The following is a 20,568-nucleotide window of genomic DNA, read 5'->3' as shown; positions in this document are numbered from 1 at the left end:
AGTCCTCAGAGTCCGAGTCGGGCGTCAGCCGAGTGGAGCTCGAATGGGGCGACAATTGAGCGCTCGGCATCTCGTCCGATGTCCTCAGCGCACGAGGTTGATGCGCCCGGGTTTCCATGATCAGGCATCGAGTATATCGATCATGGGCAGGGAGGATGAATGCCCTCCTGTGCGGAGGACATCGTGATGGGAGACGGCGTCGACATCGGCTACTACACGCGCGCACGTTTTCGAAGATCTCGTCGGCAATTGAAACCCCCGTCTCGCTTAGAATAGGAGTCGTAGCCGCATTGGACTAGCTCTCCCTGATCCCTTCATCTCTGATAATGGATTGTACCTTTCTTCTACCGGTTTGGCACTGAAGCAGGCTAATATTCTATTTCTGTGGTCAGAATATTACGTCGACGGACTGCACTGTGATTTAGGTTTATATTCTGTCAGAAGGTGGTCGACTAGTTATCATTTTCTGTCTATTTCAACATGCCAGCCGTGTATTCTTACATCCCCCAGATCTCATTCCACCTGCGATAGTTCCCTTCAATTGGACCATCCAATCTACCAAACCTCGCAGGCTGCCCCGTATTAGCCTCTGGCAGACAAATCCACTCTCGGATGCTGCCTGGTATCTCTTCGCGGATGTGGCTGATGCAGAGAAGTGCCTGATCTTTCTTCAAGCCTCCAACCTTCACCTGTCCAGCTTTCGATATATCGGACTCGACGATTCTACGCTCCCCGCTCCCTACTTTCGAGTCTGCCCTCGGCGCAGTGGTGATGTACTGCTTGGACTCGCCATGGGCAAGGAACAAAAGGCAGCGATCTCTGATGCCGTCATCCATACCACTGAAAGATTCATCCAGAATGACAAGATCGGGGTGCTTGATAATCGCGCGCAGGAACAATGCTACTCTTTGTGCTGAGAATGGTAACTCGCCGAACACCAGATGATCAGCCCAGTCCGGTCTGGCAGTATCCAGCTTGGAAGAAGTTCCCCGGTCTGTCATACTTTCTGGGCTGGCGTTGCTTCCAGGTCTGAGATCCTCTTCAAACCATCTGAGGCACGCATCAATCCGTGCATTCGCATCGTCATCCAGGTTCGGTCGTCCCCTGAAAGTGTCAGACCACGCATTCGCTAAGACTTGACGAAGAGTTAACGATTTAGGCATATGGTTGTGAATTTCGGGGCTGGAATGACCAATTCGCTTTTGAATATCGAAGATTGAAATTCCGGGTTGGCCTGGTTCTGGGAGACGCGAGCGTCCGAAAAGTCGGATTGGAAGGGAATAAGTTTGCGGATGATCCGAAGAGATCAGAGACAGGATTGTGGTCTTGCCTGATCCATTTGGTCCGAAGATTCCCCACCTCTCGCCTCGTCTAACAGTCCAGAATACTCCTTCTTTCGATGTACCATTGACCTCTTGAGTCCAATTGCCCAAGACGGCCTTGGTCCCGTAGGTAACGCGAACCCCTTCCATCTCTACTAGCGGTTCACCGATTTCTGGCGATTCAGTGTCATTTAACCTATATCCGTCTCGACTCAAGATATCTGTTTCGCTGTCAGGTCGCATAGATACTAGAGGGTTCTGGGGGTCTCCAACAGCGGCTTCTTTGGCTCTATTTCCCGCAAGAGCCTCAGCATTGGATACAATCGCTGGCATATGGTGCCTTGTCGTATTCGGTTCCACAATGCCTTGGCTTGTGAGCTGTCGGCCAACTTCGTGCATGGAATGTATGGGCAAGTGGGAATCGGGTTCGGCATTGCCACCCTTGACGTCTTCCACATACTGCCTCAAATCATCAAGGACTTTCTCTTTAGGTCCTTGAAAAGCGACCTTACAGTTCCCCTTTAAATAAACAAGATGCGTAATCCAATCAGGGATTGGATCCTGTGGCCGAAGTGTCAAAAGAAGTCTTGGAGTACTGGCCTTTGCCAGGCCATACAACATCGGACTCAGAGTCAAGAGAGTCGGAGGATCTAAGCCCATAAATGGCTCATCAAGCAACAGGACCTCAGGATCCCTCAACAGAGCTTTTGCAATCCTGGCCCGCCTCGTTTGCCCATTACTAAGATTCGAAACTGGCATGCCCACCAAATCGCCCAGTCGCAAGTCCCTGATCACTCGATCCAGACTCTCAATATCTACCGTCTTCCCCGTTATATTCTGGGAAGGGTTCAACTCCGTATTGCCTTTCAGATAATCTAGCACACTGAAATCTGTTTCTTCTCTTCGTGACTCATACCTAGCACTCAGGTATGCGCTCGTCGGTGCTTGGCCACCAATGCCTTGCTCTCCATCAAATCCCACATATTTGATAGCTCGGCTTGGTTGTCGAAGTGCATGGTCTTTTTGCTCGATTTCTTCGGATTCGAGATATGGATAGGAACGGGCCGCGGGAGGAATGCATATATGCTGCCCGCGCAAAATCTGCAGGAATGTCGTCTTTCCAGATAATGACGGGCCTACGATTGACCAGTATTCTGGCTTAAAGGAAGGCAGCTCGAAATTGAGGTTCTCGAACAAAGCTGGATTGGCATCCGTAGCTGCATGGTGTGAATTTGGGTGGTGGCGATAGAAAGTGCCGTTGGAAATGCGGACTATCGGTGGCCGAGCTGTTGATGTGCCATATAGACGCAGTTGAAAGGGCCACTGCAATCTTCTCGCCGTCGATGTCCGCATTGTGTATTTATATTTGCCATCTTGGAAGATTTCAAAGCATATATAAAGCTTCCCCAGACGTTCCGATGTCGTTGCCGCGCTAGCGAGCCGATTCGCGTCTTCTCAGCCTGGAGCTTCGTCAGGTAAGGTAGTTCATCATTCCAACAGCTTCCCCAAAACCACGACCTCCTCTATCAAGCACTTCACCCTCCCGCCCCAAACCTTCTCTTCACAATACAATAAATCATCATGGTAAGCTTTTTGATACCTTGGGACAACCAGAGATGGCCCTGGCATTCTCCTCCTGCCACTGCAACCAAGCTCCAAGGTCCCAACTGACTCTCCACCAGGCCATGAGAATCGCCCCTCCAGCAGGCCACTCCACATCCCACAGCCATCTCCAGGCAAAGTCGCTCGGCGCTCCCTCCGCTCCAGGAATCCACGACACGCTGCGCTCAGGTGTCGGCCCCTCCCTATCTACACGCACATCCAGCACCTCCACCCTCCCAGACTCAGCGCACCCCCTGGAATCGCGCCTCAAGAGATGGGAAGAGACACAAGAGCAGTTGAAGATGGAGGGCCTGAGACGTACATTTGGCATCGCCGAACCCATTAGGAGAGGTATGGAGTTGAAGATTGCGCGGGAGGGTGAGTGGAGACCGTTGGCGCTTGGGGGTGGGCGAAGGGGTGTCCATGAGGAGATTTTGATGGGCAAGGATACGAGCATTGAGTGGGAGGATGTCTTTACAGGAGAGGAGCTGAGGTCTATCCCTGGCTTTCACGAGGAGGTTGAGAGGAAGGTCAGGATGCAGTAGGGGATTTGGTAGAGGATGGGGTGGCTGATGGGATAAGGATTCGGGATATGAGCTTGTAAGATCACTACTGGACTTGAGGCGTTGAGCACAGAGGCAGGAATGGTATATCGCTGCACGAAAATTCGCAATGTGGAACTTGGAGAAGTGCTCGTGCAGGGAAAGGGTATCGATCCCATTCTACCCAGATCTCCTAGTTGAATCGCTGTGCCTCGACATAGACCTGCCATGATTGTATACACCCATACCCACACTCGCCCGATTTAAAGTAAGCCGCAAAAATGCCAGAAACCATTACGTTGCCAATGAAACGACTAGACAGCAATCTGGAACGCGCCCTCTCAAAGTCATTAAGTTCTCAGATATTGCTGATTCCTCTTCCGCCGACGCTGATATCTCCAAATCCATTCATCTCTGTCGGTGCAATACCCGGCATATTCCCCTACAGTATGACGCATCTGCATCCTGCAGTGTCTTCGCTCGCATCTCTTTCCCTGGCCAATGACTTGCTTTTCGATGCATCCTCCTCGTCAATCATGTCTTGCGGTCTGACTGTCATATGAACCACGTTGGCTGCATCGGCGTTGAATTTACACTCTAGATGATCCAAGTTAGCTATGATGCTATGATAAGCGGTGCGTAGCACAAGCCCAATCCAAAAGAAAGGGACATACCTTTCAAAGCTGTCTTATCATCCAATAATCGCCCGAAATAAATTAATCGTATGCTGCTTGGGCTGCTTGGTTGTGCCTCCCACTCCTCCCTCCACTCTCTCAGTATCAACTCCTTCAATGTATATACACTGATACTGAAGGGGTCCTTCCTTCCGCTCTCTGTCGTGCCTGGCACATTAACGTTCCGCTTTATCAGGTATTTCTCGTCAATCTTATATGGATGTCGCGCCCCAGATGTGAGGAGTAGCGTAATGACGAGGACGGGTCCCGGTTCATTCGTCGTGGTAGCTGTCTGCATCGTATCGGTCGATGGCTCGGCTGTTGCTGAACCAAGCCTTGTATTAACCGTAGAATGGGCTGAGGAAGGTACTGCTGCAGAAGCGGTGGAGGTCACTGTCGCGGTTTCATTATTCGTCGAGAGAGATTCTGGCCCAGATACCGCGAGCTTATTTGGTTCTGTAGACATGGTATGCTCGCTGACAACTCCTGCTCCGCTGGCCGATGATGTGGGGAAAATGGAGGTTAAAGGAGAGGTGGTAGAAATTGAAACATGGTGAAGGGGACCCTGCGACCCTGCGCCTGTGCCCTGCGGAGTCTGGAGGTCGCTCATCTCGACCGGGACGCTGGATGATGGTTGTGAACTGGACAGAGCGTCAACATGAGTCGTTCCATGTCCTGCGACCGTCGATGGTGTTGACGGCGCCATTGGTCGGATATCGGGGTGAGATGCAGGTTTATTATATGGGGAATCTATCGGCGCCACCGGGAGACCTAACGAAGGCCAGGATTGCTGCGAGTCTGCGACGAAGTGATGTATCCCACAATAGCACCACACGAAGCTGTCGAGGTGCGCTGGTCCCGAAGTCTGGTTCCTAGAGCCGACCTAAGTGCGTGGTCCAGGAAACAAGACTCGGCCCAGACCTAACGCTCCCTCCCTGCTGTCCCGATCAATGAGAGTCCCAGATGCCAGGCTCAGCTTGCCTCTACGCTCGGCCGTATCCGAGCTGACCCCGTCGTCTATGGCAATGGAATCTCTGCTGTCCTTGGGACCGCCCGAATGCAGCTGGCAGGCCAAGTATCCGTCGAGCTTCCTTGCTACCGGGGGGGGGCCAAAGCAGAGAGGACGGGCACCAATGATGGGATGTGCTTTGAAGAGCCCAGAGGATTTGCTCATTGATGAATCTGGGGAATCTGTCGCCAAGGGATCTCGCATTGGAGCAAGGCGGTAGTCTTGGCCTCGTTTCGAGTTGCTCTCCAAGAGGGACACCGGGGGTGGATATATTGTTGCACCATACTACGGTTCTTTTCTTTTCCTTTTACAGTGCCTACCTAGCAAGAGTATTACTCCCATGAATCCCATCAGCGATCAGCAGATTGTTCAGCTCCAGAGTCTTGTAGTTGTCACTCGACCTTAGCCGCTACACGTGTCTGGAAAGTGGCCATTGTTCCTTTTCCGTACCCGTTTCAACGTCGTACCTGTGCAAGCAATGCTTCCGACCACCACCGCAATCAACCATCCAAGGAGTTCACCACCGGTTGCATATATTGCCGGTCGTCTGATATTGGCTTTGGATGGACAGCAACAGTGGATGCGTCTGCAATGTATCGCCTTTCGGACCATCGTTCCTCCATCTCAATGAGCATTTCCTAGGCCGATACACAGAAGTATCTCCTCCCGGACAAGTGCTAATGGAGAAGCGTGCTGTTATCCATATTCCCATGCTCTCTTGATTTTAACGCTTGTAAGTAAGGTACGCACATGTATAACTGTCTGTTTTCCCTGGGCATGTCCAGAATTTCCCTTCTCAGGTTTTACGACCCAGGCACTGTGTTTCGCGAACATTGTTGTCTATTGGTTGTAAAATTTTCCCACTTCGTCATAATTCTGCTATTGACAAGCAAAACCATCCGTCGAGCTTTGCCGTACGAATCGACGTGAATCTGGATACCGAATCCCTTGATCCCTACCCTTGCAGTCCGCAAACACGTACAAAGAAACTTCTGTGAATAGCTTCTGCAAAGCCTATTTCGTGCGGTAGGGCGCCGAATGGGCGGCCGAGATGGGTGCAAAACGCGCTCTGTCTGCTGTGCCTCATTTATGCGTTATTGACAATGAGCCACTCGGCTCCTCGGGCCTTCGGCGTGGTTTGGACCGCGAAGTTTTTGAAGCTCTTTTGCTGGCTACCGATGCTTTGAAGTTCGCTCTCGCTGACATCTGGACGCCGAGCCCTGCTGCCTGCTCGCTCGCCTGCAACCGCAGTGCACAGGCGTTACGTGAAGATAACGGCGGGTAACATATATATAGGTACCTTACCCTCCCAAGGTCCTAAGGTATGCTCTCAATCGAAGCTGTCGCGACCTGATTCAAGTCGCTATTCTATAGGTGACAATTTCCATCTCAAAACTTCTGGCGCCCGCAGTTCCTCGTCCACCATGGCCTCTCACGAATCCCAGCCAGACATCACGCTCTACCGTGGCTTCAGAGGCTCGGGAGCCTACACTTGGTCTCCTTTTGTTACGAAACTCGAAGCTCGGCTGCGCTTCGCCGGACTCTCCTACCACACTGAAGCTGGGTCTTTGTTGCAGGCACCGAAGGGCAAGATCCCCTACGTCGCAATTTCTCGGATGGACTCTGGTCCCATGGTGCTTGGGGACTCTACGCTCATTGCTCGGAAGTTAATAGGGGATGGCCTTGCGGAGGACCTCAATGCCAACCTCTCCCCAACGGAGAGAGCACACGATCTAGCAATCCGAGCTCTGCTGGAAGAGAAGCTATATTTCTGCGTTGTGTGTATTAATCCAAGCCCTCCTATACTTACTGCTAGCTGGATTATGCCATTCCAAAAAGAAGGTTGGCAGCCAACTAACCTAACGCTAGGCCTACGAAAGATGGCACGAGAATTACTATACTATGCGAGCGAAGATCTTTGAAGCGCTACCCTACCCGGCTCAGGTACTTGTAGGTCTACTTGCCTACCGCAAGACCATGAAGACCGCGTGGGGCCAGGGCATCGGGCGGTTGTCACCGGAAGAGATCCATGCCTTAGTGCAGGAGACATGGGAGAATATTAATGCACTCCTCATTGAGTCGAAGAGGAAGAAGACAGAAACGAGCGCCACGGACGCCACGTTCTGGATCTTGGGAGGTAGTAAGCCATCTGAAGCGGACGCGGCTCTCTTCGGCTTCATCGTTTCGGCGCTCGTTTGCACTGCGTAGGCTTCCCTTGACGACAGTAATGATTATGACTGCGCTAATCATCCGTACCAGGGGCCCTCGGAACCGGAAAGTGGTGAAAAGCTTTCCCGTGTTGGAGAGCTATGCGCGAGCGATCCATGATCGTTACTTTCCTGACTATTCTCTTTGGGAGTAGGGGTTGTTATTCCATAGGTTTCGGAGTTTGGTAAGGGGAGTTGAATAATGTAATGGATGGATCCCGTCTGTGGAACTGATGAGTCTTTGACAGTACAATACGCCGTCTTTATACATAGGTATTTCAAATCTCATAGGCATCTCTTGATTGCACACAACCCGTAGGCTGCACAGATCCCATGAGCACGCACTCGTGATAATCCCCTCATCCAAGACCGCGATGCATGTGTGTGAGCGAAGGCAGCCGCGTATATATCCATCTCCCACAACCAGCGGCTCCATAGCCCTGGGTGTTTTCTCCGGCTCCCCACGGGTCGTCATTGGCAGGGCTTCAGCCTTTCAAGGCTGCCTCGTCAAAGAGCCCTGCCACGGGTGAGTCAATCCGGGGCTTGGATCAAGGCGCGGGGTCCAGGGTAAGTTGTTCAGCCGTTGGTGGAGAGAGTCTTGGTGCCCGTCGTGGGCCAATTAATGGCGTCTCTAGAGTTCTGGGTCCCGCGCGACGGTCAGCCTCGCTGATCTGTGCAGGGTTCGGATCGGACAGGCGGCTAGGCGCCAACGCAGCCTTCCCTCCAATGGGCGATGAATGTACAACGCAACTCCGCATTGACGGCGACGGGCTTCTTCTATTTCTCTCTTTTCTTCACGGCCGTATCACCCCGAGAGAGCTCTCCTCGGTTCTGGATTATATTAAGAGCTCCCCCCCCCCCCATCATATGCTCTTCTACTCTTCTACTCTTCTGCCCTTCTTCTTCCCCCTTTCTTTCTTTCCCGTCCCCGTGCCTCCCTTCCCTTCCCTTCCCTTCCATCTGCTGGGAGCCTGACCCACGAGGACGGCGCTGTGCCTGCTGACCTGCAAGGTGTCTGGTGATTCCAAGCTGTGGCCAAATCACCACTCTCCAAAAGAAATTACACAGACAGTTGGCATCACTGCAGGACCGCTTTCTCGCGTCACATTTGTGGATCTCGAGCTGATCAGAGCTCTTCTATTTGGCACGCCGATCAACTGGACGACGACAACTCGGCGAACACTCTGCAACCCGGCCGCCAATAGTGCATGATCTGGGGGTAAAAGCTCTGCACTTCTCTGCAATTCTCCCAGATCCTACTCTTCCTCTTCCTCTCCTACTCCGTCGGTTCATTCATCATGGATACCCCAAGCACGAGCACGAGCACGAGCCAAAGCGTGCAGGCAACGGAGAGGCACGAAGCTCCCCCAGAGGTCGGTAAAGGAAGTTCAAGCGCAAGAGTAGAGACGAAGCAGCGATCACCTGAGAAATTACCCAAATCAAAGAGCAAGACGCCCAAGTCGAAAGAAATGGGCGGCAAGTCAAAGTCGAAGGCAGCGAAAGAGGCTGTCGGTAGCGATACTGAGAAATCAGAAGGCTTGGACGACTCGGACAGCGACGATTCAACCTCAAGCGAATCAGAAGAAGACTCCGAGACGGACACAGAAACGGAGAGGAAGAAGAAGCGGAAGGCGAAAAAGAAGGCCAAGCAGAAGGCCAAAGAGAAGCGTAATGCCAAGTCAAAGCGGAAGGCTAAGAAGGAGGTATGTGATGTCCGGTAGCAGGTTGCGAGACTTCCCTAACAGTTACAGGTTTCCTCCGACTCCGATTCAGATTCCTCATCGGATTCGGATTCAACGTCAGAAGCAGAGACTCAATCGGAGGTCGAAGAAGAATTGGACCCTCTGGATGACTTGGACGAGACTGCCGAGCTCCAACAGCTCCTACAGATGCAACAGCGAATACAACAACTCCAGGCCGGTAGGCCATCGTGGCGTCAGCCTCCTATGCCAACTCGATCACGACGCGATTTAGGCAGACAGGCACCGCGCAGTGGTAGGCATCGCGCTTCTGCGAAACTCGATTCTCATGGCTCAAAGAAGAGCAAGAAAGATACAAAGAAGAAGAAGAAGAAGCGGGGGAGCAAGCTCGAGTACAAGAGAGTCGATCAGCTATGGGACAACACGATCCATAACTACAAGCTCTCGGACACCGCAGAGGATGAAGAGAGCTCCGAATATGACCAGTATTTGTTCAATGTTCGGAGAACATTCGACTGGGAGGGGAAGTACAAGGTAGGTTTTGGTTTTCCTGTGGCTCCCAGCTCATACTGACATCTACAATAGACAACGGTTGTTGATATCAAGAGCAAGTTGCTCAAGGATGCTTTGAATGAGGTAATGGATGGGGTTAAGGGCGTCAGCTTGGTCGAAGAGACCCCAGTCGTTGACCCCAACTTACTTTTTCTCTACCTCGAGGATCTTCGAAAATGTTGCAAGGAGCTGAAGAACAAGAAGGTCACGGTCAAGAAGGGGAAGCGGAAAGCCAAGAAGCGGAACGAGACCAAGCGAAAGCATCTCAAGGTCCTATTGAAATATCTCGACAAGGACTACGCCTCAACCAAGAAAACCCTATATCCCATGCTCGAATCTGGCATCATCACGTTTGATCTCCTATGGGCACTTTACAAGCCAAACACACTTGCCTACACCACTACTTATGGTTCCTACAACGAACCACGAGCATTTAAAATCGAGTTGGCCGACAAGGAATTTAGTTTCATGAAGGGAGAGTGGTACAATATTGAGGGAAGATATCTAGAGTACGACGGAAAAGTTTGGGGAATGGGTAATTATCACAGTCATCTCCGCTGAAGCCCTGCTAACAAAGCCTAGGAACCATGGATTGCGACGTCCCTGCTTTCAAGGGGGCAAGAAAAATCACTAGTCTGAACTGCTACCCTCTGAAATACCACAAGAACGAGGCGAAGATCCGAGCTGAGTTGATCGACCGTGGTAAAAAGTTCGTTTCTCTGCAGGGTGTGAACTATAGAAGCCACGAGGGATTAGCCTATTACAAGAAGAACAGGCAGATCATCAAGGTCAACATCAATGGCAGGATTATGATTGATCCGGCCATTCATCGTCGGATCTTGCCAAATTACAATGTCAGCACGGTCAAGCCACAAGATCCGGATTTGCTTGATTCTGATTCAGATGATGAGGGTGGTTGTGGCTGCGGAGACAGTTCCGATGATGACCAAGACCGGCCTATAGAGGAGAGAAGGGGGAAAGACAAGGGGGATGACCAGCCCAAGATGAAGATGAAGATCGTTATGGATGAAAAAGAGGAAGCTCACATCATCCAAGTCCCGGTCGATGCAGATGGCCAGGAGATCGTCGTCGAGAAGCTCGAGGAGGTCCCGAGCAAGATAGCCAATGATGATGGTGACGCCGTCGTTGACGAAGATGACAAGAAGGAAGTCCCAGTCTTCACAGACGAGGAATACTTGATTGCATCTCCAGTCGTTCTCGGCTTCGCCTTCGCCGAGAAGCTCTGGCTCGAATTCACCGTTTCAGGAGTCAAGGACATTGTCTGGAACGAAGGAGCCTACGACTCCTTGGTCCTTGAAGACAACACCAAAGCCATCGTCAAAGCTCTTGTCGAATCTCACAAATACCATCCCGCCGAAAGCATCGATGACGTTATCCAAGGCAAAGGCAAAGGACTTGTTGCCGTTCTCCACGGTCCCCCGGGAACAGGAAAAACGCTCACCGCAGAAGGTATTTCGGAGTTGCTGAAATGCCCACTCTACATGGTCAGCGCGGGCGAGCTGGGCACCGATCCACGCTCTCTCGAATCCGAACTCCAGAAGATCCTCGACATCGCGCACGCCTGGGGCGCCCTACTCCTCCTCGACGAAGCGGATGTCTTCCTAGAGAAGCGCACGATCCAAGATATCCACCGTAATGCCCTAGTGTCTATCTTCCTCCGCATGCTGGAGTACTTCCAAGGCATCCTCTTCCTGACCACCAACCGCGTCGAGACCTTCGACGACGCCTTCCAATCCCGCATCCATATCGCGTTGCGCTACGGCGAGCTGAGCCCCAAAGCCAAGAAGAGCGTCTTCAAGATGTTCATCGAACGCGTGCGGGTCTTGGAGGGTGTCGATACCATGCCCTTCACCGAGGAAGATTACAATACCCTCGCACGCCACAATCTAAACGGTCGACAGGTAATCAATTCCCCTATTTCCCCCTTCCCTAGTAACCAAATCTAACAAGCATCCAATAGATCAAAAACACCATCCGCACCGCCCAAGCGCTCGCCGTCAACAACCACGAACCTCTGAGCATGAGCCACATCAAGCGCGTCCTCGACGTCTCCAACGCTTTCGATCGTGACCTTAAAGGCGGTCCCGGCTTTGACGATGCTATGAGGAGTTATTTCTAATGCCGGGTCAAAATTTGGGGTTTCCTTTCTCTTCCTCTCTCTCTGATTCTAACTCGGGTATTCATTCATGTAAGCAAGAAAGCATGTAAGCAAGGGAAACAGGGTCTGGAGATGGCGTATTGCCTATTTCATTTTATTTATCTAATTCATATTCATAATGCGATGCTGCTATGTTAGTTAACTGAGCGATGGAGTGACCGAGCGAGCGAGAGAAAGGGGGTTTGTAGGGGTTGAGCTTTATCATACGTGATTTAGGCATTTAACTTCTTGACTTTTTTATTTCAAGGACTATTCATTCATTGATTGATTGATGGGTGAAAATAACTAGTTAGCTAGTTAGCTGGCAGGGTAGGGAAATGAAAATGAAAATGGAAATGGAAATGGAAAAGCAAAATTCAGACACGATTCGTTTAAGAATTCCCAGCTTCGTTATAACGTGTGTATGTATGTTATGTTATGTTATGTTATGAGTGTTTCGTGAGTGGTGAGATGAGATAAGATTGCTGAGATGAGATTCCTGAGATAGGTAAGGTAGGTAAGGTAAGGTAAGTGAGGCGATGGGAAGAATGACGGGAGGTTAGGTAGGTATGGAAGGGTGTGTGTGTGTGGTCATCACGTTGTTAATTAAAATCAAAAATGGAGAAAGGAGGATAGAAAAGGCCGACTCCCGACGTCTCCATCTCCATCTCCATCTCCATGGTTGGCACCATTCACACATGCAAGACAAGACTCAGAGGATTAGGTATGCACTAGGATATCGACATTAGACAAGAGATAAGGAAAATCTTAATACATAAATCGAAAAATCTAGACATGCAGGTCTTCCGATCTCTCCTCTAGACTGTCATCCTTCTAGTTCCCCGGGTTCTGGGCGACGAATGAGACACCCTTGGCGATGTTCTATTTTAAAGTGGGGATGGTTAGCGTTGGTTCTCTTTTTTGTGGCATGGGGGGAATGTGCGGGAGAACAAACCTTCTTCAAGTCCGCCAAGCAAGCTTCCAAGAGCTTCTCCTCCTCAGGAGCCAGCTTGCCAACCTCGAGGATCTTCTCCGCACCGTTAGGGCCGAGCTCCACCTTCGAGGCGAAGAAGTCGATGCCCTGGTCCTTGTACAATGGGCTCTCAACGAAGGTAGGCTCAATGACACCCTTCTGGCCCTGGGCAGCCTTCAACAAGCTCTCGGCGAAACGGGCACCAGCCATGGCCATCGACAGAGTGGCGGATCCAGCGCCATCCTTAGCCTGAACGACCTCGTCACCACCGAATTGCACACGCTTGAGCAGGGCGGCGTTGCCGACCAAGTCAGGGTGGGAGGATTGAGAGAAGAGAGGAACGATGGTGACACCGGAGTGACCACCAACAACGGTGATGTTCTCATCGACGGGGTCGGTGCCCTTGAGCTCGCTCACGAATCGAGAGGCACGAACGACATCCAGGGTGGTGACACCGAAGAGACGCTTGGGGTTGTAGACACCGGCCTTCTTGAAGACCTCAGCGACGATAGGGACGGTGCTGTTGACTGGGTTGGAGATGACGAGGATGTTGGCGTTGGGGGAGGATTTGGCAGCGGCCTTGGCGAGGTCGCGGACGATGGAGGCGTTGGTGTTGAAGAGGTCGTCACGAGTCATTCCGGGCTTGCGCGGAACACCGGCAGGAATCAAAACGATCTCGGCACCCTTGAGGGCGGCGTCCAGTCCGCTGGGGGTTGGCTCATAGCCGGTGACCTTGCTCTTGGTGTTGATGTGGCTAATATCGGCGGCGACACCTAGAGGTTTCTGTTAGAGCTGCTTGGAAGAGCGAGGAAGCTGTCTACAAACCTGGGGCCAGTCTGATATCGTACAGGGCAAGGTCAGCTAGAGATCGAGTCAGTATTGCTCATCCAGGTAATGTTTTAACATGTGGAAGAAGCTCTATGATGCGGAAAATGAGCCGGGAGGTAAATCTGGTTTTCGCCTGCTCCGAGGAAGAATTGTTGCTCTGGGTGTATACGTACTAACGCGCGGGTTCAGCTTGAGAAGGAGAGACAGTGGTTGACCGATTCCACCAGCAGCTCCAAGGACGGTGACCTTGGACAGCTATTGTATATCCATTAGCACCTGAGCTCTCGATCGCCAATTGGGGAAATGACAACAGGGCTACTCACGTCTCTGGCAGAGGCCGAGAAGGCTCTGGTCTGGAGGGCGCTGGTGAAAGCTCTTCGTGCAGCGAACATGATGATGGTTGATTGCGTGTAGAGGGGAAGGGAGTTGAAGATGTAGATGCTTGAGAAGGTCGGATGAACGGGTATGGATGTTGGATTTTCTGTCCGAGCCTCGGGGAAAGTCGCTAGTGCAAAAGTGGCAAAGCGGGGTTTGCTCGGATGTCATGTGATCGGGATCCGTTCTGGAGCATCCCGTCAACAGGAACTCTACGGGTTGTGCTGGGAGCCACTATATAGATGTTCTTACGAGAGCATGTACTTGTGAGACGGCGCAGTTGAACACGGCCTTAAGGGCATATAATGGGTTGAATCAGGGCTGAAACCAGGGCGCTTTCGAGGGTTTTCGTGCCAGATATCATACCAGAGCCATTAAGGTACCTCCGGGTTCCTTATAGAGGTCTCTCGGTGGTCTCATGCTTTCCACGACATGTCTGCATCCTATGATACGTAGCATATGTCACGTTTGGACTCGGGAGATACGGTAATATGCATTTAGCAGGATGATCTGGTCACTCGGTATCGGGACGGCTGCTGGCCTTAACTTGGGTACACGAATAAGAGAGAGAAATAAGAGAGAGAGATATCGGGTGTCTCATAGACTCATAGCCTTATACCATCGCATTTAGCTTAGATCATGTATATAGCAACGTCTGAATAGCTTCATCAATCCACAGACTTACACTACAAAACGATCAAGGACTGTGACTTTGCATACACCTAGATTTAGCTTAGAACAATTTTACAGACATAACTTACCTATCTTTAGAAAATGGATTTTGTATTAGGATATTAGGAACTACCTACCTAGGTAGGTATCACTCGCGATATAGCAGAGAATCACAGTCGAGTAGCTGGCGCGTAACCGTCGTATTCAATTCCCTGTCCAGCGGCGGCGGTAGAGCGAGTCCTGACCTCGGGTCAGGCCCTTTGTAAAGAAGAACTTTTACCTGACCTTAAAACTAGTAATGTAGAAGTAGAAGGTAAGGTAGAGACGGACACCTTGTAGGCCCAGATTGTGGAGGCCGAGGCCAGAAGATGACAACTTAAGGTAGTGAGTTAGTTACCTTACTCCCTTTAGTTACCCCTAATCATAGGGAGACTGACTTAGTTTTATTAATTACTCTAGCCTTTTGGTGTTGCTCTCTCTAGATAAAGTTACGCTCTTACGGGGCTACGACTTAGAGTTCTTAATGTAGAAACACAGTGAACTCAAGCTATCAGGAGGATAATTGGTTTAGTACATATACACAATAATTTGCACTTAATAACCTCTTATTCGCAACGGAATTTCTAATCTACAATCTTATTTCCCCAATGCCATTCAAGACATTGCAATGCGAATGTCTGTTATGTCCCCTCCACTAGAGTCTATAATGTCCTTAAATACGTCCTCAATTCGCGTGATGTAACTAAACGCCTCTGGGTGATATTGTTGCGGTTTCTGTCCCGCAAACAACAGGCCCAATACCGACCCCTGCGAGTTGTAGACCACTGCACCCGAGTCGCCATGGTTGGCAAATGGCCGAAACATGGTCACTGCCAAGGGCGGATGACCCATAAAAACCCATTCATCCGAGACGGTGGCGTTCATGTACGAGTCCTGCTTGAGCCTGATGCGAGATTGGTAGTGGCTAATGTACCCGGCCGTTGCTCCTGTCCTAGCGCCAACCTTGTATGCATTTGTTCCCGGTACAGCGTCCTTCGCCGACATCTTCGTCCGTGGCTTGAGGAAGCCAGTTCGCCCAACTAAGGCCGGGAGAAGGCCGGCATCATATTGCTCACACCAAGTCTCACATCCCGGTAGCGCATTCCTGCCAAGGCGATTTCCCTCAACCTCGATCAACGCCCAATCCAGGCGGTTATTTTGAGGAGTTCGTCTTCCCCATCCAGAGCCTGCCCATATTCTTCCCAGATGCTGGCGATTCTCGTCAAAGAAAGCGATCTTTCGATTCAGCTGCTGCGCGGTAGCCTTGGCCATCGTTTGGCTAGCGGGGCCTTCAGCTTGCAGAAATGCAACACGGCACTGCACCTGGTCGACGGTGTAGTTATGGCAGATCCGAGAAGGATGCTCCATTGGGTATCGTGGCTCTCGGGCCGTGGGGCTAAACCCATCGCGGTCTGATCTCCACAGATCCGAGCCTTGGGGTGGGTCGTCAAGCTGAGATATCGTTATGGTGTTGATCTGCTCGGTAGTGAAGCAGGAGGACATGGCTCTTTGGTCCAAATTCTCGACGGCTTTTGGCACTTTGGATTTGAAGCGGTAGCCTTCGAGAGCCGAGCGGACGACGTGGTAGTTTGTGAGCCCGAATTTTGCCCATTGTTGCTTCTGCTTTGTCTTGATCTCGACATAGCAACCTAATGTTCCGTATCCAGGGTTGCACTGCTTGCCATCATCCCTAGTGATGTATCGGGAAGGGCCAATCTCGGCCCCCATGTCCACGGTCGCCTGGTAGTCCCCTTCGATCATGAGCCGCAGTTCCTCATCCGGATATCTTGCCTCCTGGTCGTTCACGGTTGGCAGCAGCAGAGGGAATGCCCAATTCTGCGGCAAGTTGTGCTCCATATGGACGTGGAGGTCGTGTATAGTGCCCTGGATGTAGGTTTCGATGGCTCGGATCACAGGAGGCCAGGTACTCTCCCGACAGTCGTAGTCGACAGATATGTAGACCGTTATAGGGTTCACCTCGCGTACCACGCTAAAACCGAGACGGAAGAGGGAAATGGACGTCATACGCGATCTCGTCTGGTCAAATGATTCGAGAATCCTATACACAGAGTCCAGGATGCTTGGCCAGTCCCTCTCTAGATCTGGTTTGTTAAGAACAGGCGCAATTCTCTTTCGTCTAGTTAGCTGACGGGCTATCATTTCAACGGCCACGTTCCTACCCTCGAAGCCGGATTCATGGAGTCTATCATCGATCCATGCCTTGAGCTCCCCGACAACTCTCATCCATGTGTTCGGTGACTCCTGAGTCCATTCGGCGATGATGAGGATAGTGGGCTCGGCCGTCCAGATCTCTCCAGGAACGCAGCGGGTCACAAAATCACACTCACACTCAGGGTAGACGATGCTGTTCAAGGCTAAAATGGCCTCTGCTCTCTCTTTGAACTCTGAATCGAAACGCGCGAAAATGGGAAGGTGTGCGGCATCGAGGGGAAGATGTGCGGTATCGCGCACTGTAGTTATCGGCAGAGGTCGCAGGGGAGGTGCTCCAACCCGGTATTTTGTGCAAGAGATGCCGAAGAAGCCACGAGAAGAACTGCCAGTGGAGCTTGCCTCAGCCCGTCGACCTCGCGAACTGTCGGAGGTGGTTGAGGGAGTTATCAACCCACTTTCGTAGGACATGTTGAAAATTGATTCTAGAAGGACGATGAGGATGGAGGTTGCGAAAGGGAGTTGTTGTGGTCGTCACTCGTGGGTGCTAGTTTTTCCGACTTCGCTATTTTCTTTTCGTGTTCACTCCAAGTCGACAGAAGCAAGTCCCCCTCGTTATATAAGGTAAGTATATAAAGTCCTCTTGATACCACTAGGCTGCGCAGAAACCCATGGGTCCCCACGAAATGGCTTGGGTACGCACCCCATGGGGTAGGCTAGGGTGAATACTTAGGACCCAACCCATGGGTCCCAAAGCACTAAGGCACCTTTGTACCATAGTTGTGATACGTTCGCGATACCTAGGTAACGTAAGGAGTTGATTAGTAGAAAATTTAGTATCAACTCTATAGGTAGATTACTTACCTACCTAAGGTACCTATAGGTACTATGGTCGCGTTACTAGGTACGTGATACTGTTGAGGCTCAAATCACGTGTTGGGTTCTTGGCGGGTTAGGCCACACATATAAAAACCCAACCCATGGGGACCCATTGCGCAGCCAGGGTTGATGTCCTGTTACAGACATCCAACTGCTCTGTTACCGTAACAGAGGGGCGACAGCGAGGGTAACAGAGGGTAACAGCGGGGGTAACAAAGGGGAGGCGACGGCGAGTGAGTGACGGTGAGGTCAGTTTAAGGATACCTTACTAAATGTTTACAGGTAAACACGAAATGCGCGTCCATTACCCCGGGGGGGCGCCGATAGATCAAGAGGGGGGCGCCGACGTATAGCTACCTAGCCTTTTCAAGGGTCTGCTAAGCGGTTCTCGGCTAACTGGTATTAGAATAATAGGGGTTCGGCTACCTACCTAGGTAGATATTTGCCTACCTTACCTTACCTTACCTACCTACCTACCTTACGCTAAGGGCGCCCTCACTCTAGGTAATCTTTCACGGTACACCCTCGTTGATCAGTGGCTGACCTGTTCCAAAGCGACTTAAGGGCGCAATAGACCACTCGAACCTCCCACCTCAGCCTTGTCTCTTTGTCTCATCTCAAGCAGCGATGGTCCGTTCCCTCGAGATCCCCTGGTATAGCGACCGAAAGTTTAACATACCCTGCGCGCCGCTGTTTTAGGACGAGGAATCCATGTTGACCGATGCACTTGAAGAAAACGAGGAAGGAGAACACGAGATGACCGGAGACGTATCGGGCTCTTCTACCACACCCAATGAAATCAGCGACGCTTTCATAAATCCTGTTCTATTAGGTGAGACAGGCAGGACTTTTTCGCAGGCCTTTGATGCAAGCGACCTCAGCCTCCCAATCGACGATTCCGAATCTCATGACTCTCATCCGGAAATTCTTGCCAGGATAGCCTAATACAAGACCGGAAAGACAGTCATTAGATCTGTCACTCTTACAGACTCGATCACTGATGAACTGTTGAGCAATAATAACAGTCTTAGGCGATTCGGAACTCGCAGATCTTAGGTATGGTCAAGAGCTTTAATCATATGTACTCTACATATTATTTCTAACCCGGACAAGAGCCGCTTCTAGGAACTAGGAACTGCCGCTTCTGTGGCCAAGATTATCTGACCCTGACCGATCGTCGTGCTGCCCTCTATTCACACTTGTGTCAAAAGAAAGCTATAGCGATTACTGTTGTCAATAAGCTAGAGACAGACAAATGCTCTTAGGTAGGCTAGAGGAAAAAGGCCTCTTAGACATCCAAAGAATGTAGTAAATTCACTGTCGCTGTCGCTGTCGCTGTCGCTGTCGCTGTCGCTGTCGCTGTCGCTGTCGCTGTCGCTGTCGCTGTCGCTGTCACTGTCACTGTCGCTACTACTGTCGCTATTAGTTCTACTGTCGCTGCCTACCTTACGATTGTCGTCGATCGCCGGGAGTAGATACAGTGTCAGCAAGTTGAACAAGGGATTCATCATCTCGCTTCTGCCACTTTCTATTCGAGTTCTGGGCGATGTACCTGTCTCTATAGTAGCACAGTATCCGACGCCAAGTTTCCAGATGCTGTATCTGGTCTTCGGGGAGTATTTCAGGCAGCGCCTCGCGATCCAGAGAAATTCGTCGGGCCAGGTCGTCCCATTTCTCCGCGATCACAAGGTGTCCGGCTTCTCTATGGCAGACCTGATTCCGAGCAGCATAGGCCTGTACCGCGAACTTGGCCATCGCTGAATCTATGTCTCCCCCTTGGTTGCGGATGCGATTTGTGATAAACTCGATGGCTAGCGCCATGGGCCCGTCACTATCCTCCTCCTCCAAGAGTTCGACAAGTTCCGTGGCGAGCTTCGGTAAAGGGGCGTCGGTGTTGTGTAACTCTAGGTTGTTGAAGACGTGACCCGCATAATCACCTAACCGGCAATGGTGCTTCAGAACTGTGAGTTCCTTCGTCGCGCTCGATTCTGGTTCGTCGGTCGGCGGGAACTCTTGCGGTTCTTGAAAGCCCTGGTGTGGACAATTGAAGCAGAGAAGCTAGTGAATTGGGTCGGCTGTGATGCCACTACAACTTTGCCACAGGACATCAGAGATGCGTGGGTCTCTGCTATGGACATTGCATATCATCATATGTTTCTAGTGGCAAAATAGAATGGGGTTACATCCTTCCATAGGCTTTCTTGGAGGTCTAACAAGAAACGCAGCACAACAAAGTACTATTAAAAGGTGGAAACAATAATCATGTCTACATGACTTACATTTCAAATAATTAAAATGGAAGTCATGATATCAGATTCTACGAAGATGACAAATAAATTCTAAGCAGAACTCACGTACAGGCTATGTTATATTGCGTGAGCTCTTCTCATCTTGACAGTCTATCGAGTATATCAGATAGAGGTCACATCAAAGACCTCGGTGTCCGCTACGCATTTGGCTTCGATCCTGTTGTAAAACAAATATCAGGCATACGGACCAGTTCGAACGAGAAGTTCTAGCCCTTTGGACAAAGGATGATGTAGGACAATTTGTTATCACAAATGGCAAGTTGACACTTATGAAGTGATGCAGCCAAGAAAGATTCACTAATTCTACTATAGCTGATAGCTTGACTCAATACTCGCTCTTAGCGTGGCAGCTACAAAAAATGGGCTATAAGTGTATGTCTTTGTTAAAGACAAAGCTAGTAGAGCTGTAATATAGTAACTAGGCATATCTAGCTATAACTATATCCTTAATTCGTTAACTTAATAGAGAGCTAGTATATTACATTCTTTTAGGGAAAGCCTTGTTTATAATTAGTCTACTATAGTATAAAAGCTTGACCGAGTGCCGCTGAGGTGAGT

The 20,568-nt window shown here is 50.7% G+C and overlaps 8 protein-coding genes across 8 annotated transcripts; 3 read left to right on the top strand and 5 right to left on the bottom strand.

The window, feature by feature from the left end:
• Positions 1-412: 412 nt before the first annotated feature.
• M430DRAFT_35311 (hypothetical protein) lies at positions 413-2,691 on the bottom strand. The gene has a single exon (XM_024866716.1). The coding sequence runs from the start codon at positions 2,673-2,675 to the stop codon at positions 498-500; it is 2,178 nt and encodes a 725-aa protein (XP_024720074.1). The 5' UTR covers positions 2,676-2,691; the 3' UTR covers positions 413-497.
• A 124-nt stretch (positions 2,692-2,815) lies between these two features.
• On the top strand, positions 2,816-3,496 carry M430DRAFT_140716 (hypothetical protein). Its single transcript, XM_024862677.1, has 2 exons — positions 2,816-2,906; positions 3,005-3,496. The coding sequence occupies exons 1-2, from the start codon at positions 2,904-2,906 to the stop codon at positions 3,467-3,469; spliced, it is 468 nt and encodes a 155-aa protein (XP_024720073.1). The 5' UTR covers positions 2,816-2,903; the 3' UTR covers positions 3,470-3,496.
• A 412-nt stretch (positions 3,497-3,908) lies between these two features.
• On the bottom strand, positions 3,909-4,606 carry M430DRAFT_103152 (hypothetical protein; the record flags this gene model as incomplete). Its single annotated transcript, XM_024860847.1, has 2 exons — positions 3,909-4,063; positions 4,141-4,606. 2 exons carry the CDS (start codon positions 4,604-4,606, stop codon positions 3,909-3,911), a joined length of 621 nt encoding a protein of 206 aa, XP_024720072.1.
• A 1,897-nt stretch (positions 4,607-6,503) lies between these two features.
• On the top strand, positions 6,504-7,511 carry M430DRAFT_42574 (hypothetical protein; the record flags this gene model as incomplete). Its single annotated transcript, XM_024867569.1, has 3 exons — positions 6,504-6,927; positions 7,019-7,353; positions 7,409-7,511. The coding sequence occupies exons 1-3, from the start codon at positions 6,574-6,576 to the stop codon at positions 7,509-7,511; spliced, it is 792 nt and encodes a 263-aa protein (XP_024720071.1). The 5' UTR covers positions 6,504-6,573.
• Positions 7,512-8,209: 698 nt separating this feature from the next.
• M430DRAFT_121984 (hypothetical protein) lies at positions 8,210-12,170 on the top strand. Its single transcript, XM_024861827.1, has 5 exons — positions 8,210-9,059; positions 9,108-9,590; positions 9,642-10,143; positions 10,191-11,530; positions 11,590-12,170. Exons 1-5 carry the CDS (start codon positions 8,655-8,657, stop codon positions 11,746-11,748), a joined length of 2,889 nt encoding a protein of 962 aa, XP_024720070.1. The 5' UTR covers positions 8,210-8,654; the 3' UTR covers positions 11,749-12,170.
• A 430-nt stretch (positions 12,171-12,600) lies between these two features.
• On the bottom strand, positions 12,601-13,959 carry M430DRAFT_59029 (hypothetical protein; the record flags this gene model as incomplete). The annotated part of the gene is made up of 5 exons (XM_024868772.1): positions 12,601-12,636; positions 12,722-13,512; positions 13,565-13,600; positions 13,741-13,822; positions 13,891-13,959. 5 exons carry the CDS (start codon positions 13,957-13,959, stop codon positions 12,601-12,603), a joined length of 1,014 nt encoding a protein of 337 aa, XP_024720069.1.
• Positions 13,960-15,268: 1,309 nt separating this feature from the next.
• Positions 15,269-17,293, bottom strand: M430DRAFT_102915 (hypothetical protein; the record flags this gene model as incomplete). The annotated part of the gene is made up of 2 exons (XM_024860828.1): positions 15,269-16,105; positions 16,181-17,293. 2 exons carry the CDS (start codon positions 17,291-17,293, stop codon positions 15,269-15,271), a joined length of 1,950 nt encoding a protein of 649 aa, XP_024720068.1.
• Positions 17,294-18,822: 1,529 nt separating this feature from the next.
• Positions 18,823-19,880, bottom strand: M430DRAFT_42571 (hypothetical protein; the record flags this gene model as incomplete). The annotated part of the gene is made up of 4 exons (XM_024867568.1): positions 19,792-19,880; positions 19,152-19,732; positions 19,020-19,114; positions 18,823-18,890 (listed from the first exon to the last, which is right to left on the bottom strand). The coding sequence occupies exons 1-4, from the start codon at positions 19,837-19,839 to the stop codon at positions 18,823-18,825; spliced, it is 792 nt and encodes a 263-aa protein (XP_024720067.1). The 5' UTR covers positions 19,840-19,880.
• Positions 19,881-20,568: the final 688 nt, after the last annotated feature.

Source organism: Amorphotheca resinae (genome assembly GCF_003019875.1).
Source record: "Amorphotheca resinae ATCC 22711 unplaced genomic scaffold M430scaffold_7, whole genome shotgun sequence".
NCBI classification, from domain to species: domain Eukaryota; kingdom Fungi; phylum Ascomycota; class Leotiomycetes; order Helotiales; family Amorphothecaceae; genus Amorphotheca; species Amorphotheca resinae.
This window is presented reverse-complemented; position numbering and strand designations above follow the sequence as displayed.

Coding starts and splice junctions, on each gene's coding strand:
- M430DRAFT_35311 (XM_024866716.1), bottom strand. CDS start 2,675: ATGCGGACATCGACGGCGAGAAGATTGCAGTGGCCCTTTCAACTGCGT.
- M430DRAFT_121984 (XM_024861827.1), top strand. CDS start 8,655: ATGGATACCCCAAGCACGAGCACGAGCACGAGCCAAAGCGTGCAGGCA. Junction 9,591..9,641: donor ACTGGGAGGGGAAGTACAAG/GTAGGTTTTGGT, acceptor CATCTACAATAG/ACAACGGTTGTTGATATCAA. Junction 10,144..10,190: donor CGGAAAAGTTTGGGGAATGG/GTAATTATCACA, acceptor AACAAAGCCTAG/GAACCATGGATTGCGACGTC.